Source organism: Perognathus longimembris, chromosome 13 (genome assembly GCF_023159225.1).
Source record: "Perognathus longimembris pacificus isolate PPM17 chromosome 13, ASM2315922v1, whole genome shotgun sequence".
NCBI classification, from domain to species: domain Eukaryota; kingdom Metazoa; phylum Chordata; class Mammalia; order Rodentia; family Heteromyidae; genus Perognathus; species Perognathus longimembris.
The window spans coordinates 38,951,698-38,970,096 of record NC_063173.1 but is presented as its reverse complement, the minus strand read 5'-3'; the positions used below and the strand labels follow the sequence as shown (position 1 = coordinate 38,970,096).

Below are 18,399 nucleotides of genomic sequence, written 5' to 3'. Positions count from 1 at the left end.
ACACATACACACACACATATACAATGCACACACAGACACATGTGTATGCTCTCTAAAGAGCTTTTTCGGGCTTAGTGTGCTTTGGAATCACTTGGACAGTTTGAGACATGCAACACAGAGAGCCTCACAAGTGACTCCGATGGTCTGAACTGGATGGAGGCTGACATGTGCATTCCCAAAGAGCTCCCATATGCATGCTGCTGGACGGAGGCTCAGACTTTGAAAGCCCCTGCTGAAGAGAAAACCTAAGAAAAAGATTTCCTGACCATTCCCTGCACAAGTTCCAGCAAAAGCTGTGTCCATACACATTTTCTCTCTTCTGTGGCCTGAAGGTTTACAGAAAATGGATTAATCACAATTCTGGGTGGGTGATCAGTCTCATGGTGATGTATGTAGGACCCATTTGTTCATCTTTATCCATTTGTAATAAGGCAAAAGTACCCACCCAAATAAAAACTAGGACCAGGACCATGACAATAGTCTATGCCACCTCATGTAGAACTTTCCCTATCCAGCTACCTCCCAACACTGGTTATGTAAGTCACCAGTTACTCTCTTGCACATCATCTTGATTTTAATAAATCTATAAATGGTGGTACAACTATACAGCAGAAGACTATGTAACAATCAAAACAAATGAGCTCTATCAACAAGCAATAACAAGGGCGAATCACAGCCGTATAATATTAACTGAAAAACTGTAGATTGCATACAGGTAATACCAGTTTATAACATTAGAAATACACTCTTTAGGATGCCCTAAAATAAATGTACCATTTTAAGTCTTTGTACTCTTTCTAATCACTGAAGACATACCCATTAACCAGGTGGTGCACACCTGTAATTCCCAGCACTGAAGAGGCTGATAATTATATTACAATGGAAAGAAAATCAGAATCACTGCAAACCTTTTCACATACACCCTCAATGCAAGGAGAACCCGGAATAGTATAACCCAAGTACTGAAGATCAACAACTACCAACCCAAACTGACAGCCAGTAAAGCTATCATTTACTTTAGTTGGTGACACCAAAACCTTCCATGACAAACAAAAATTAAAGGAATTCATGCTCATTAAACCAGTGTTACAAACAAATTCTAAAAGGAGGAATATAATCTGAAGAAAACAATCAAAATCAAAGAAACACATCAGAGAAAAAAAAAATCAATAGATCAATTTAGTAAACACAAGAAGAGGAAAGAAACAAAATACAGGAAATCAAGAAAATGGCAGGAAATATGATACATCTTTCTATAACAACTCTAAATGGTAATGGACTCAATTCCCCAATCAAAAGAAGAACAACATATTGCATCAAAATACAAGATCCATCCAATGTTTGCATTCTTTTTTGGGTTATTTTTGAATTGATTACAGCTTCCACTAATTATGATATATAGCTTTTAATATATTACTGTATGTCACATTTATTGAATAAATAAAATGTTAATTTCTGACCTCAGATAAAAGAATTCAGATACAGACATTTGCACAAAATAATATACCTTTAAATATAAAGAACTATATGTATATATGCAATTCAGAAAAAGGAATACCTTGCCTTTCAATAATTTTCAGAAATAGCTATTCCTTTTATTATGCCGATTATATGATGAATGTTATATTCAAGGCCAACAAGCAATGAGTATAAATAAAATAATACATACATCATCAAAAAATAAAAAGGAAAGGTTCATCCTCATAGTCACATATAACACTATTTCCTTTCTTTGTAAATAGTGAGGGATGCTTTGTATGCATTCATTCACTACAGTATCTTTACATTTTTTAAAGGCCATTAAGCTAACGTAATTGAAAACAGTCCTATTGCAAAAAAGAAGAAACATAGCCCCAAGTATAGGGGTCTTTCTTTTAATACACACACACACACACACACACACACACACACACACACGCGCGCGCACGCGCGTGCGTGCGCGCACTCGCTGAGCTGGGAGGACTCTGAGTTTCCAGGTCAGCCTGAAAGGGAGGAAGAAAGGAAGAAAGGAAAGAAGGGAAGGGAAAGGGAAAGGGAAAAAGGGAAAGGGAAAAGAAAGGAGGGGAGAGGAGGGGAGGCAGGCAGATAGGTTGGTTTACTGAACTAGAGTCATCTAGTTCCATAAGGCATCTAATAAGGCAACTAGTTCACCTAGAAAGGCACCTGGTCAGTCTTGAAGGAACAGATACAATCTCATTCCACTCTTTCCTCCCAGATTCTCTCCGTGGGCCAGCTGCAACCTTCAGTTCCCACAGAATAGCTCCCAAATCAAGAGCCTTGTAAGGTCAGGGCAATTTACACAAGAGGAAAGGAAGTAGTTAACAAACACAAGGTGTTGGGGGAGGGGGCTAACTCTACTCATAATCACAGAAATGCAAATGACAGGGTTTGAGGAGTCTATCATTTCAGGACTACTACATGTGCAAAAATGGAAAAAAAAGCAAAACAGAACAGCAATGAATGTCTATGATATTACTGCAGGCACAGTTGGTGTAAAATAGAATTTTCTTAATAGCTACATGGTGGCTGTAACACACACAGGCATGCCATTCTGCAGAATTTATCCTAAAGAAGTAATCGATGGAAATGACTCAGCTGACCCCTACAATGACTTGGGAAACCACAGTAGAGCAACATGACGGTGTGTAACACAGCAGAGGCCAATGTATGTATGTATGGCAATTAATATAGCAAGAGCCCATGGCAAGATGGCAGATGCATTATAGTCAGGACCAGGCAAACATGTGTACCTACCCGTGGAAGGGCTGCAAGGCCAAGTGCAAAAATTAACAGAGCTGCTGTGTCTGGAGGCGGGTGTGAGTGCTATGTCCTCCCTCCTGTGTTTGCCTCCATGTGACTGCCATGTTGTGTTGCAATGACGTTTTTTTTTTTTTAGAAGTAAGCAGCTCCTACCTTGAGAACTTTCACAGCTTTCCTCATCGCTGTTGTCCTGACAGTTATCCTGCCCGTCACAGATGAAACTCTTGTCGATGCACACACCATTCCTGCAGTGGTAGCGGGCAGTGGAGCAGAGCAGGGGGTTGGATGCTGCCAAGGGAGAACAAAGCAGGTTACTAAATGTAGGAGGGGCTGGGGGGAGACGTGTCAGCCAGTTCCTTGGGGACCTAGAATCCTCTCCAAATCAGGAACTAGGACCAACTCAGAGTTGATCCTGGAGACTAACCAGGCAGTGACCTGGCAAGACAAGATTCCTTCTCTTGCTAGGAACTGATGGCTTGAACTCCTGTAATCATAGTTATTCAGGAGGCTGATATCTAAGGATCAGAGTTCGAAGTCAGCTTCAGCAGAAAAGCCCACAAGGTTCTTATCTACACTTAGCCAGCAAAAAGCCAGAAGTGGAGGTGTAGCTCCAGTGGTAGAGCACCAGACTTGTGAGAAATGAGACAAGTGGAGAGTTCGAGGAGAAAGGTCCTTTCTCCCCAGCTGGTATATTCATTAGGGCAATGGGCAGTATCTTCTATTGAGTCTAAGGCAGACTCATTCCTGGGCACCCAAGAATGGAATGGTTGGTGACAGAAGACCCACAGCACGAAAACTGAAGCTGGAAGGAGTAACAGACTCGGGGTCCATGAACCTCTGGGAAAGGGGAAGGGATCACACCATCACTGTGAGAGCTTTGAGAGATCATCCTGCTTGCTTTACTATCAACCATCCTGTCTCTTCCTCATATCTTCTCTGTGGCTAAACAGTGGTTTTGAGTGATTGTTTGTCATCAAAGAAAGCCATTTCAATGACCCATCTCCTGAGTCTCCGTGAGCCTCTCCTTGTTCAGGGTACCTTAAAATAAAGGATGGATCTGGACTCTACCATCCAGGAAGTGCGGGGCAACTGGGCAGTGTGAGGTCAACAGTAGACTATGCAACACATAAGAAAATCTCCATGGCAAAGCTTATTTCTACAGTGCAATTCACTCCCCCATTCCTTCCAATGCAATTCAAACAAGGCTCATTTCCCAGGGCTCTGTTCGCAATCTAGGAAGTGGTCAAGAAGAAAGGACTCTAAACTCAACTCTGCTGTCTTGGGCAAAAACTATTTCACCTCTCTGAGCAGTAGTTGTTTTATCTGTTGCCAGGACTGACTAGGTAATTTGAAAGATTCAATACCTGAAAATGTGGGGTCTGTTGTTTAAAAAAATTATTTCAAACATTCACAACAACAACAGCAGAGCATAAACTGGGCACTGGTAGCTCAGGCCCATAATCCTCGCTAATCGGGAGGCTGAGATCTGAGGATCGTGGTTCAAAGCCAGCCTGGATAGGAAAGTCCAGACAACTCTTATCTCTAATTAATCACAGAAAAAGCCAGAAGTGGTGCTGTAGCTCAAGCAATAAGAATGGTAACCTTGAACAAAAAGAGCCTAGGGACAGCTCCCAGGCCCAGAGTTCAAGGCTCAGGGATCAGTCCAAAAGACAAAACAAAACAATGCAGAGCATAAATTGAGCCATGCACTCTTCTAAGCAAGGCACTGGCATTGGATGAGACCATACCAATCTCAGTCTATAATGCTGAGCTTGCTACTCAGCTTTAGTTTCATCACAGAATGATACTTGTTTCCAGTGAGTTGTATCTGTTGTGAACCAAGAGTGCAGCCTCCAGCAAGCAATGGTAATGGTGAAAAGGGGTCAGATATTAAACAACTTATACCTGCCGTACACATGGGATGATTGCACCTGCGTGTGTGCCAGAAACAACCCTGAGGATTACTATGGTGCTGGGGGCCAGTCAGTTCCAGCATCCCTCAGTGGTCCTCAACAGCATGGTGGCATTTCAAATCTCAGTGCTCCCTAAGGCCTCCCTCCACCTCAGTTATTGCTGAAACACAGCAATCATAGCCACCAGGACTTGGTAAACGTCACAGGCTGGGTAAGCCCAAAGGACTGCACAATTTTTCAACTATTCAACTGAGAAAGTTTTAAGGTAGAAGGTTAGAGGAAGCAGAGGGATGGAGCAAGCCACAGCTATTTTTTTTTTTTTTTTTTTTTTGGCCAGTCCTGGGCCTTGGACTCAGGGCCTGAGCACTGTCCCTGGCTTCTTTCCGCTCAAGGCTAGCACTCTGCCACTTGAGCCACAGCGCCGCTTCTGGCCGTTTTCTGTATATGTGGTGCTGGGGAATCGAACCTAGGGCCTCGTGTGTCCGAGGCAGGCACTCTTGCCACTAGGCTATATCCCCAGCCCCTATGTTTTTGTTTTTTTGTTTTTGTCAGTACTAGGGCTTGGTCTCAGGGCCTGAGCACTGTCCTTGAGCTTCTTTTTGCTCAAAGCTCTCTACCACTTGAGCCACAGCGCCACTTCCAGCTTTTTCTGTTTATGTGGTGCTGAGGAATCAAACCCAGGGCTTCATGCATGCTAGGCAAGCACTCTACCACTAAGCCACATTCCCAGCCCAGCTCTCAGTTTTGAGGATAATGGGCCCATGTCACTTCAAACAAAAGCCAGCCGCTCTGAAGATGCAGGTTTCATTGTTTTAATGGCTATGAGCCAAAGAATGTCTCAATGTGATCAAGTGGAAACCAAGATCTGACCTCAGCCAAAACCCAAATGAGGAAACCGAAAACCACAAATTTGCTTTTGGTCCAAGGCAGTCTTCCAAAATCCTCCTGCCCATCAGTATCCCACCAGGTTAGCCTTTAGATTTCCTGGGGCCTGTGGGACACACCTGGGTAGCCCTAACACCTGTAAAACCGCCTGGAAAGGAATGCTAGCTGTTCCACAATGGATAGGGCCAGCTGACACAAACCATGGAGAAGCTGCTTGGGATCTTCAGGCCAGGGCTGTCAACCACTCCTTACTTCTCCAGCTTCAGACCTTTTCAACCTCACAAATTTCCCAAGGTGTGGGGGGGGGGGGGGGAAGGGGAGGTAATATATGTGACACATGTCTATATATGTGTATGTAATTCTATATATGTGTTCACATTTCTATGTGTTTTTTGAAAAGCAAGTCACAGACTGGTTATAATGCATATACTCAAAAGAACCCTAAAGAATCTTTGCAGACAGAAAACAAAGAGTCCAATAGGAAAAGAGGCAAAGGATGCCACCAGACAGACAGCCAAAAAAACTGTGAAAAAGATGTATAACACCAATGGTATGAAAATGGAACTTTATGTGCCTCAGACTGTCCAAACAGTGGGTCTTAACATTCAGGTTGTTGGCTAAGATGCGGAGGAAAAAGTCTGTGTGCAGATCTGCAGGTCTACACCACAGACTAGAGATTTCTTACTATATCTGGTACCAGTCTGTTGTGTTCAGAAGCTGAAGTGAACAAGGCAATGTAAGTATATTTTTTGAAACAGGGTGCTAGGAAGACTCAGGTCTTTATTTTCCTTTTCTGTATGTCTGAAAGACTTTACTAAAAATCCCAATGGTGCTAGGCACCAGTGTAATCTTAGCTATTCAGGAGACTGCTGACTTCAGTTTGGTTCGGAGCCAGCCTGGGCAGAAAAGCCCATGACTCTTATCTCCAATAAACTACTCAGAAAACACCAGAAGTGGTGCTGTGGCTCAAGTGGTAGAGAGCTTGCTTGAGCAAAAGAAGCCCAGGGGCAATGCTCAGGACCTGAGTTCAAGCTCCATGACTGGCAAAAACAAAACCACAAAGCTCCAATGGCTTGCCTGGCAGTAACATTTCAGGGGGCGCTTCACCTGGGTGCTTCTCCCCCACCATACTCTCTCTGGCCCCCAAACACTTGCTTTTGTATCTTCCATATCCAGATGCACAGCTGCCCAGAAGACAGTGTGCATATTTGTGTAGCACCTCGGATTGCTCCTTAGGAGGGTCTCCTTTCTCTGCTTCTCTTCTGTAGCCCCACGGGCCTTAGACACCCCTAGGACTTGAGCTCTGGTGGGACAGAGAAACAGGGAGAGGAAACCTGCCAGACCAAAAAGGGCTCCACAGTGTCTGTGTTCACACCTCGGAAGTGCCAGGAACTCTGCATCCTCATTTCCCTCAGCATCTATCGATTCTCCATTTCTGTTGGCCTTGACGAGCTTGTATTCCAGCTGCCAAGGACACAGGAAACTAGAGAGGAGAGAGGAGGCTATTTGCCACTCTGCAGATCAACTGACAGCAGGAAAGAAAAGCTGGTATTATGGGAAGAAAACCAAAAAGAGCTAAAATAAACAATGCCCCAAATTTGAAAAGCCTAGGATAGACCAGAAAGTTCTCAAAAAAAAAAAAAAAAAAAAAAAAAAAAAAAAAAAAAAGGCAAAACAAGCCAAAGGCAATCCTATATCACAGCCCAGTCTAAAAACAAGTTAATATCCCTAACAACAACCCTGAGTGGCTACCAAAAAGACGTAACATGCAGATGAAGCCAAAATCCACACAGCTCAGAGACTGCTGTCAATACAATGCGGCGCCTCAGTGCTCAGTTGTACGTGGACTCGCTTCCCCAGCATGTAAGATGTAGGGTTCCTTACATACGAGGGCCTCCATAGCTATATACTGGGATAGGCCCAACTGCCAAGTCAGTCTGTGTGTGGGACTTTAGCACAGAACAACATGGAAGCTTTGGGTGTGCAGGCCTCAAGATCTGTTGTGATTGTTGTGTGCCGTGGGGCCAGGCCCAAAACCTACAAACAGAAACTGCTCAACAACCCACTCACAGATAGGGGAGAGGCTATGTCTCAGTTACCTTTTTGCAATATCTAATAAGCCCAAATGCTTATGTTTTCTTTGTCCTTGCTACGGCTCACTGGTCTCTGGAAGATGTGTTCTTGTACTCCATTAACTAGGGAGAGGAGTATGGCATTATGCATCTGTATTTCACTAGAGGCAGAGAAAACCATCTGTAACATCAGCTTCAAAATCTCAGCTGTAGACGGCAAAGTTCCTTGGAAGTCATTATACAAGGAACACAGGGCTCTAACAGTCTACTTCCTAACCCTCAACACACACACACACACACACACACACACAGGAGAACAAGTCCCTCCCCACCAGACAGAGGGAGGCAAGAGTTCAGGAGCTGTTCAGCGGTTAGTTTAACTGCAGCTGTCTGACCACATCTAACAGAGGAGGCTGATCTAACCAAGGGACCCATCAGCTCAAGACAGGAAATGAGACCGCTGGTCTCCAGCAGGACTTCACAAGTGGCTTCATTCATCCATCTCATGTCAGTGAACTGAGCCCCTCACCCACCTCCAAGGATGCTTGACAAAACACAAATGGAAAATTCCTGTCCTGCAGTGGCCACCAATTACTTCTTAACCTCCTGGCATCCATGGGGTGATTTTGTCTCTCTAACTCTAATTTCTCTGTAAACCAATTTGGAGACCTGAAGGTCCCCCGAGACCCCTTCTTTTCCAGGGTGGAGGGCCAAGCCCCCAGAATTCCAGGGACCTCTAAGCAAGCATGTTCTGACCGCAAATGGTCCATATCCCATCCACAAATACTGTTCCTTCTGTGGTGGCTTGGAGTAGGCACAATGCCTGACTGGATCTTGTCAGCTACAAATTCTTATTTGTTCCAGTCTGCTAACAGTAGCCTGGGCCCAGCCCCAGCAGTGGCCTGTGTGCTACCCACATCTGTAGCCAGCATCTCATCCATGTCTGCAGGAGGGAAAAGGCCACCACGAATGCCAGCTCTACTCTGCCTCCTACCTTAAAGGACTCAGCATTTTAATATTTAAACCCCCGCAGAAGTAAAGTTACAGTGACTCCACACCTATAATCCTAGCTACTCGGGAGACTTAAGATTGGGTAGGATCTTCGTTTGAGGCCAGACCAAGCACATATAGGAGACCCCCCCCCCCATCCCTACTTCACAGCTAATAAATGGGTGAGGTGCCAAGCATCTGCCATCCTAGCTACTGCGGAAGGCTGTGATCATGAGGCTCAGGATTCCAGGCCCACACGGGCAACAAAGTCTGTAAGACTCCATCTTAATAGAAGGAGCTGAGCATGGCGGTATATGTCTGTCATCCCAGCTACCGTGGGATTCCACCTGCATTCCAGGTGTATGCTAGGCAAAAACAAAACAAGATCCTGTCTCAAAATAAGGAGTACAAAGAAGGCCAGAAGCAGGGATGGTGGTAGAATACCTGCCTAACAGATGTGAGGTCCTGAGTTCAAATCCCAGTACCAAAAAATAAGTAAATAAAACTTCTAGAGTCAATGTGGGACCACTGGCAGAACCCAAACCTCTGTTTATTGCTAAGGGCAATCTGCCTCCTATGGTTACATACATGTTTCCTGACTTGGCTACCTCCTGCCTTTTCCTGGAACAGTTCTACCACAGTTCCAACTACCATGGTTCTGTGGATGGCTCCCCAACACCCTTCCAGGCAATACACACTATTCCCCAGATGTTTCAGCTTATCCTTCCCTCTGAACCCCCATCACACCCTTTCCTTGTGGTCCCACTTCTATTAAAGGGGCCACCATGTCCCGGTATCCCAGACACCATCCTTGTTTGACCCATTCCTTTTCTCTTCCTTCCCCTCCCCTCCTCACCTCACCTGCCACCTGCTCCTTACTAGGCATACCAAGGGGCTAACTTGTCATCCACTTGCCTGGCTACAATTCCTAGCACATAGTTTGCCTCAGTGATCAGGGGATACCTGGACTTAAATTGCAGCTCTATCTGATCTTGAGAAACTTATTTCACTTCCCTGAGCCTGAACTTCCTCTTCTGTGAGGTGGGGATAAACAAACCAGTGTGCATGATAATGAGATTTTGTGGAAATTAAATGAGATAATGCATGCAAAACACAGAATATAGCATGGGACTACTAGGTGTTTAGCATACATGTACTATAACTACAGTGGTGATATACTGATTACAATGGTAGAGAGTATAGATGACAATGTTAAAAGGCTTGTACCAAAGAGCAGAAGTCCCTCCCGCTTATCGCTTGTACCTCAAAGATAACTCCTTCCAACCTCCTTACCCTGGTGCTAATCTCTGAATTTCTCAATATATTTATGTATTACCCTCTTGAAGAAGACAAGTTTGGAATCTAAGTTTACAATGCTACAACTCTGCTACTTATGAATTATATCATCATGAAGGTTGCTCAACCTTTCCACATCTCCTTTCCTCAATATACAAGGAGGAAATGAAACGATCTGCCTAAGTGAGATCATCTACAAAAAACATATATAATGCCAAACCCCAGAAACTGCTTAGAAGTTGTCAGCATGCAGCTCCCAGGCCCTGGACATTGCTTCCGGCCTCAGTCTGGGTCCTCAGCCCAAAACAGCCCATGGGGCCATATTTTAAATGGCATCTATCCTCCTGTTCTTGGGGCATGACTCATTTCCCCAACCATTCCTCTGAGTAGCCCGGAGGGAGCAGTAGTTCTGACTTGCCAGCCCCACGTGGTAATTGCTGGCTTTTGGATGCTTTTGTCTTCCTGCCTGGAGTCTGAGCTCCAGGATGCCAGGGTGGCATCTAACCCATTCTTTGTCTTCAGCAGCACGTTGCATGCTGTCTGGCTTGGAGACTGTGGAAAAAGAATGTGAATCTGAAAGACACCGGGAGCTGAGGTTAATGAGCCATGTGTGGTCTAAATCTGTTCTCTGGGTACACATCTGAAAACCCAGGAGAATAAAACGTGTGTACGTTAAGAATATATCCTGACCGTGGCAGGGAAACAGGCATCCACAAAGCTGCCTGTCTTCTTCTCTTGGCCCTTTATTTGATTAGTTACTTGATTCAGTCATTCAACAATCACTTATTGATTATTTCCTTTAACTAAATCACTTTGCTAAATATGAGGGACGAAACAACCTATCGCTTATTCTTAAAGAGCTGACATTCTGGGGAAAGTCAACAGGGCACTAAAATAAAGCACCAAAAGTCTCACTTAGTGCATGAGGAAGGCAGAGCCGGATGACATCCTTGGCACCAGAATATAGCTGTAGACACATGAGACCATCTCAACAGCATCACAATGGAGTAGGGAGACAGGAAGTCAATAGAAAGTGGTGCTAAGTGTTGAGAGGGTGAAGGCAGTGACACGGTGTGCAGAGGAGGGGAGTGCTTTGTCACAGGGTGGTCAGAGCAGTCACCCACAATGAGGTGGTATTTGAAGAAGAAAGGCCAACGCTGGTGAAGCACACAGGAAGGTGGCCCAGTCCAGCTCAGCCCAGCCCAGCCCACCCAGTCTCTGTAAGCCAAGAAAGTGTCCCATAGAAGCAGGTCACCCAGGACTCTTTAAGGAGACTGGATGAACTCATTTATGTGCACTCGGGGAAAGTCCTTCCCTATGAGTCCCAGCACCTCTGTATGTAACACCCAGCTCCTCCAGGCAGCCCACTCATGCATGGGCAGAGGAAAGAAGATGATCAGGTTTGGATATGGATGTGTGCAGAGCATCAAAATATGCCACCACCACTGTGGTGTTGTCGTGGTCACAATGGTGGTGACTAAGGAGGTCTCTGGTGGTCTGAGATGGTCACTATGGTGGTCACTGTGGTGATCTCTGTGATGGTAACTGGTACTCACTGTGGTGGTCTCTGTGATGGTCTAGCTGATGGTTTCTATAGTGGTTTGTAAGGCTGTCTCTATGGTGGCCACTGTGGTGGTCTATATCCTTCCTTCCTTCCTTCCTTCCTTCCTTCCTTCCTTCCTTCCTTCCTTCCTTCCTTCCTTTCTCTTTTTTCTCTTCTTTCTTGCCAGTCCTAGGGCTTGAACTCAAGGCCTGGGCACTGTCCCTGGGCTTCTTTTGCTCAAGGCTAGCAGTACTCTATCACTTGAGCCACAGAGCCACTTCTGGCTTTTTCTGTTTATATGACACAGAGGAATTGAACCCAGGGTTTCATGCATGCCAGACAAGCACTCTACCACTAAGCCACATTCCCAGCCCCAACATAATGGTTTCTATAGTGGTTTCAAAGGTTGTCTCTATGGTGGTCACTGTGTAGTCTCTGATGGCTTTCACAGTGGTTTTTATGGTGAGTGAGTATATGGTAGTGAGTATACAAATATTCTAACAAGCAGTCACTAACACTTCAGTAACAAATAGTTAAACAAGAATTCTCAGCCATGACACAGATGACAGAGAAAGTTTTCAGAGGAAATGTGAAAACTGAAAAAAAAATGTAGTAACTGAGATGAAACAAAACACAACACTAGATAAGCTAGAAAACAGACTGTGGGGTTGTAAAGTTAAGTATTAGAGAACTTGATGACAGATTAATAGAAATCATCTGGATTTAACAATAAAAAGTGAAATTACTGATGAAAACAGAACGGAGCCTCAGTGATTTGTTGGACAGTAAAGAAGACCTAACAGTATCTGGAACTGGAGGCATGGTTCAAGTGGTAGAGGACTAGCCATGAGTAGAAAAGCCAAACACGAGTTCAAGCCCAAGTTCCAACATATACACACACACACTCTCTCTTTCTCTCTCTCTCTAAAAAGATTTGATGCTGTTGTCTGAGAAACCCATCAGAAAGATGAAAGACTCAGAAAATATTCGAGACAAGTGCAGTCACTCAAGCCTGTAATTTTAGCTACTTGAGAGGTAGAGATCTGAAGATGACTGTTCAAGGCCAGTCCAAGAAAATAAAGAAGTTTGAGAGAATCATCTCAACCAATGGCTAGGCATGGTAACATGTTCCTGTTATCCCAGCTATGGGGAAGCACAGTATCTTGGTACCTTGGCACATGCCTGTCATCCCTAGTGTTTTAAGGTAGCACAAGTAAAAGGATTACAGCCCAGGCCAGCCTGAACACAAAGCACAATCTTCCCTTGAAAGTAAACAATGTAAAAAGGGGTTGGAGGCATGGCTCAAGAGATAGAACTGCCTTGCAGTGCGAGACCCTGAGTTTAACCACCACAATCAGAATGAAGAAAGGGAGGGGAGGTGAAGGAAGGAGAGGAGGAGGAGAAGAAGAGAAAAGGAGGAAGAGGAGGAAGCGGAGGAGAGGAAAGGAAGGATAGAAGACGGGGAGGGAAGATGGAAGGGAGAGAAGCAGGTAAGAGAGGAAGGTAGGAAGGTAAGAGACAGAGGGAGGGAAGAGAGAGGGAGGGAAGGAGAATAGCTAAAAATGTATTACGTATGGAAAAACACCAAAATATTCTCAGAATAAATCAGAGAATCCTAAACAGGTTAAATTCATAGAACGCTACACCCAGACACCCAACACCATGATCTAAATGTTCGAGGGGGGGGGGTGGGAATCTCCAAAGCAGCTATAGAAAAAAGGTATATAATGTACAGGGAGAGAATGGAATGATGGCAAGTTTTCTCTGGGAAGGAGAGAAGTCAGAGGAAGTGGCACACTGAAAGCACTTAGAGCAAGGAGTCATCAGCCCAGAATACTTCATTCCACAAGAATACCCTTTAGGAATGACAGTGAAACGAAGGCAGCCTCAGATGAAGGAAAACTAAGAGAAGCTATGGCTGGCAGACCCTGCTTTTAAAAGACTTGCTGATGAAAGTTGCTCCTCCAGGAAAATGAGACCAGAGGAGGCTCAGAACTTCAGGAGGGAGGAAAGCAACCAAAACGTCACTGTCTGGGGGAATACAGTGTTCTGCCCTTCTGGATTTGAACATTCAAGGCAAAATTTAAATGCTGTCTCTCTTCATGGTGGAAAGGGGAGCTAATGAATTTAAATGGGCTCTGAGACTAACATAGAGACCCACAGAGCGAGGTGTCTCCACTCCACTTGGAGTAGCACTGCACTGTATTGATCCAGAGCTGTCTGTGAAAGATCGACTTGGTGGTTGGGGAGTTTCCAGCCCCATCCATCATGAGAAAGTTCCATCATTAATTTTTCACCTATGGGTTTTTGCAGCTACCATAATCATTATCCAGATCCATTCTTCATCAGAGCTTAGAAAATGGACTCTAATTCTATTATTGTTGCATTGGCTAATAGTCTTTGAAAAGAAAAAAAACCACCTTTCTTACATCTGGTATCTGATTCCTCTAAAGTACATAAGAAAGAAGGACTAAATGTTGCATCCTTGCTATTACTTACCAGCGTTCAATATACTGAATTAAAATACTATTTTTCTATTTTTATTATTTGTTGACTTATTTGTCAGTCATGGGGCTTGAATTCAGGGCCCGGGCGCTGTCCCTGAGCTCTTTTGCTTAAGGCTAGTGCACTACCACTTTGAGCCACAGCTCCATTTCAGGTTTTCTGTGGCTAATTGGAGATAAGTGTCTCTAGGACATTCTTACCTGGGTTGGTTTTGAACTGTGGAGCCTCAGATCTCAGCCTCCTAATTAGCTAGGATTACAGGCATGAATCACTAGCACCCAGCTTAGAACACTGTTTTTAAATAGATGTGAGAGAGAAACACTGGCTTAATTCTCACTGGCTCAATTTGGAATGCAAATAATTTATTCTCTGAGACAATTGAAGACCCATATCCAACCATGTAAATCTCACAGGGTCTTTAATTATGGTAGGGAGCAAAAGGATGACATGATTAGTTTGAATGTGTGTATTATAATGTGTCACACTTGCTTTTTGTTGGGACTGGATTGTGTGTGTGTGTGTGTGTGTGTGTGTGTGTGTGTTTACAGTCACAAATGTATTCTGGTTTAAAGTCTTAATTAAAGCTCTGAACCTATCAAAATCTTAAAAATGTAAGCATATAAAAATGAATGCATTTACTTACAGGCTATGATGATTAGAGAGTACTCTAACATTTAGAAGGACCTAGACAAGAACTAAGGGTACAGACTGACCAGTAGGAACAGTTATGGTATAACTTGCTAGGAAAGCTGGAACTGTATTAAAGTTGGGGAAGAGACACCTGAAGGTCCTTGAGACTACAGTGTGAGAAGTCACTGTGGACATAAGGATACTGGGAAGGAAGGAACAACATGTATCCAGCCCAAGGAGGAGTTAAGCTAACAACGGGGCAAGGTGGAGTGGATTCAATGTGAGGACAGGTCTGTTAGTGTATATTGATACTATGGAATATCACATGGCAAAAGAAATCAAGTGGCCATAGCCAAGGAGAACTCTTTATACTACTTAGGAATGTTTTTCCTAAGAGTATATTCTTTTGTATATCTAGTACAAAACATTTTTTTCAGAGCATTTCAAATATGGAGGAAGCAGGACACCAGTTACTCACGCCTATAATTCTAGCTACTGAGGAGGCAGAAATCTGAGAATTTCCATTTTGAATCTGGCCCAGGCAGAAAAGTCCAGAACACTCTTATCTCCAATTAAAGCCAGAAGTAGAGTTGTGGCTCAAATGGTAGAGTGAAAAAGCTCAGGGACAGTGCCTAAGCCTGAGTTCACAAGCTTCAGAATTGGCATGAAGAAGAAAGAAGAAAGAAGGAAAAGGAGAAGAAGAAAAAAGGAAGAAAGAAGAAAGGAGATGATGAGGAGGAAATTGGAAGAAGAGGTAGAGGAGGGAGGAAGCAATCACATAAACATGCAGTGTTTGGCCACAATCAGATGACTCTGGGAACAACTTCGCTTCGGATGGGCAGTATGCACCTGGGTGAGCGAGTTTCCGTGTCCTCACTTGAGGCTCCCTGATGCTCAGTGGGGAGGATAACCTGCGTTGGCAGAGCTCCTGCCAGAACTCATCAGGCCCTCATACTTCATAAAGCCCCATAAATGACAGCTGGACATGACAGATTTACCCCTTGGGGAAGTGGAGAACAGAAAGTGGGTGACAGCTGAGAACTCTGGAGCCTCTGGCTGTGAGAAGCATGGACAGGAGAGTGGCCGGCAGGGATGACTGGGGCTGGTGGAGAGTCCCCAGCACTTACTGCAATTTTCTTCGTCGCTGCCATCAGGACAGTCCTCGAACCCGTTGCACCGGAAACGGCCAATGATACAGTGGATGCCGCTGGCACAGGGGAAGAAGGTTGGGCCGCATTTAGATTTTGCTTTGGCTGTAGGAAGAGGAAAAGACAAAACAGTAAGACATGAGGAGTCTGAGTTCTCAGACTATTACCTCCTATCCCGCTCCCTGAATGTGTGAATGTTTCCTGTTCTGTTTGCCTCAAAGCCCCTCGAGGAGGCTTACCACCAACAGCCATCCTGGACCCCTGTGTAGCATCTTTTAGGATGGAAATGGCAATGCTGCAGCTCCCAAAGACCACAGGAAGTCAGACACACCCAAGTAGATGTCTAATCAAAGGCATGAATAGGCAGATGGGACAGTGGGCGGAGCTTGCTTCTTTAGATGTTGAAGAACCAATCAAAACACATTTCCAGGGTGTCAAAGCAATGGCAGTTGACAATCAGCAAGTGTTCATGGTACCAGGAGATGTGCCAAGTGTTTTGCATGGATTATCTCATTTAATCTACCCAGTAGCCACCCAATGGGTAAGTGTGCAGAAAAGCTCAATGTGATACTTCCTAGACTGCTGGCCTTACCAACTCCTGCTTGGGAAGGTTGGCTCTTGCTTGGTTAGAGTTGGGAACATAGATGTGGGGGCGGGTCCCTACTACCTTAATTGGTAAAGCTGGCCTACTGTGGGCCTAAATTGTCGATGCAAGCAGTTTCTCTAGGGAGTCAGGAGTTGGGGGACCATGCCAGGCAGAGGGTACCATGTGACCAGCCTTGGATAAGAACTCAAGAGAACCGAGTCTCCATTGAGCTTCCCTGTCAGACTCCCCAGTCTGGAAGCTCCCTGTCAGACAGTCCTCACCCTGGCAGGTTGAATCGGATGCAAGGGAATGAATGCACACTGCACACCACAGGTCAGAAAAGACTTGTCCCTGGCATTCACCTTGAACTTTATGGGCTTTGCAGCTTTCATCATGGTCCTGAGGATCAGCAATACATTGAGTACCGAGTGTCCTCCTGACACAGTCAGGCATAGTTCCTGCTCCCCCCACCCCCATTTCATGAATGCTCTTTGAGGATCAAGTGACTTGCCTCAAGTCACATCTCCAGGAAATCTAAGTATAGCTTTACCAACACCTTCAGCTAGATGTATGAATGTAGACAGATACCCTGAATAGAACTGTATGTGTAGATCTGTACTTACAGAGGTATGCCCCCTGCTCGTCCTTCTCCCCTGGTTCTGTTCCTAGTGTCTCATTCTTTCTGCTCCTTCTCAATCCCCGCCCCCCCTCTAGGTGAACCAGCATCTCCAGTATTTTTTCTTGTCCCTCAGTTCCTGGTGCACAGACAAGCCAGTACACATGTATCATCTTACATGCCTGTCTCCTCCAGTGTAAACACAGAATCCTGCAGATAGTTTTTGTACTCGACTTCCCTTGCTTAACAATGAGCCTTGGGAATCATTTCATGTCCAAGTCATAGAGATCTTTCATAATGAGCTTTCTTTTTAAATGTTAATTATCAGAAAAAAAAATTTCTAGTAGCCAAAGGACCAGTTTTAAAGCTTTAAAAGTACAGTGATGGTGGTGACAATGAACAGCATTCAATTAATTAAGCACCCTATGAAGGTGGCATGACCCTCCAATTTGCTGATGAAGCAGACCTCAGCAATATGTAGAAACTTGCCCAAAGTCATTAAATGGAGCCCAAGTTTTGAATCCATAATGTATATATGTGTTGTCTGTGTACACAAATATACACACACTCACACATCCTAGTTCTGTTGCTCGGAGAATAGAAGCAATGACATTCCAATACTAACACACACACATCATACTGTGAACTTGGTTTCTAAATACCACTGCCCAGGAGAGGTGACTAGGTACATTGGAGAAGTGGCTTATTCTACTGGGCACATACAAGATGACCCGGGAATATGTTGTTTTGCCAGGAAGCAAGGAAGTGCTCAAGATCCTGGGGGCAAAGATCAGAGGAGTCCACTGGAAGGAGGTCCCAATTTTCAAAGCCAGAATAATTTAAGCAAATAAAAACAAGTCACAGTATTAGATTATAATCCACAGGATAAAATAAGTATCTTTGAGACTACTGTGATATCTAAAAATAGGGCTGGAAATGTGACCTAGTGGTACAGTGCTTGCCTAGTATGCACGAAGCCCTGGGTTCCACTCCTCAGCACCACATAAACAGAAAAGGCCGGAAGTGGCACTTGTGGCTGAAGTGGTAGAGTGCTAGCCTTGAGCAAAAAGAAGCCAGGCCCTGAGTCCAAGCCCCCCAAGATAGATAGATAGATAGAATCAGTGAGTGGTAGGGGTGAAATAGTTCTTTGAATCCCATTAGTAAATGTAGAAGAGACATAAAAAAATAGAAAAAGTCACCAGTAGGGAAGCTGCAGTAGTAGTTGCTACAGGAGCAAGATCCATCAGAGGATGCTAAAGTTAGAAGATAAAAATTGGAGGGTTAGCATGTATGAGGCCTTGAGTTTGATCCCTAGCACCACAAGAACAAGTAAATGAATGAAGATCTGACCTTTAGACACATGCCAGTGGCTTATGCCATGATCTTAGGCTACTTAGGAGATCTGAGGACTGCAGTTTGAAACCAGTCTGGACAGAAAAGTCAATGAGACTCTTA

The 18,399-nt window shown here is 44.5% G+C and overlaps 1 protein-coding gene and 1 long non-coding RNA gene across 2 annotated transcripts in view; one reads left to right on the top strand and one right to left on the bottom strand.

The window, feature by feature from the left end:
* Ldlrad3 (low density lipoprotein receptor class A domain containing 3) overlaps positions 1-18,399 on the bottom strand; it is a 238,186-nt gene that overhangs the window by 109,073 nt on the left and 110,714 nt on the right. Inside the window, exons 3-4 of the mRNA XM_048360270.1 lie at positions 15,722-15,847; positions 2,914-3,048 (exon numbers count right to left, since the gene is read on the bottom strand). Of these exons, the coding sequence (XP_048216227.1) occupies positions 2,914-3,048; positions 15,722-15,847 (261 nt within the window). The remainder of the gene's footprint in view (positions 1-2,913; positions 3,049-15,721; positions 15,848-18,399) is intronic.
* LOC125361694 lies at positions 12,503-14,050 on the top strand. Its single transcript, XR_007212979.1, has 3 exons — positions 12,503-12,672; positions 12,959-12,962; positions 13,140-14,050. It is a non-coding gene; the product is annotated as an uncharacterized LOC125361694 (long non-coding RNA).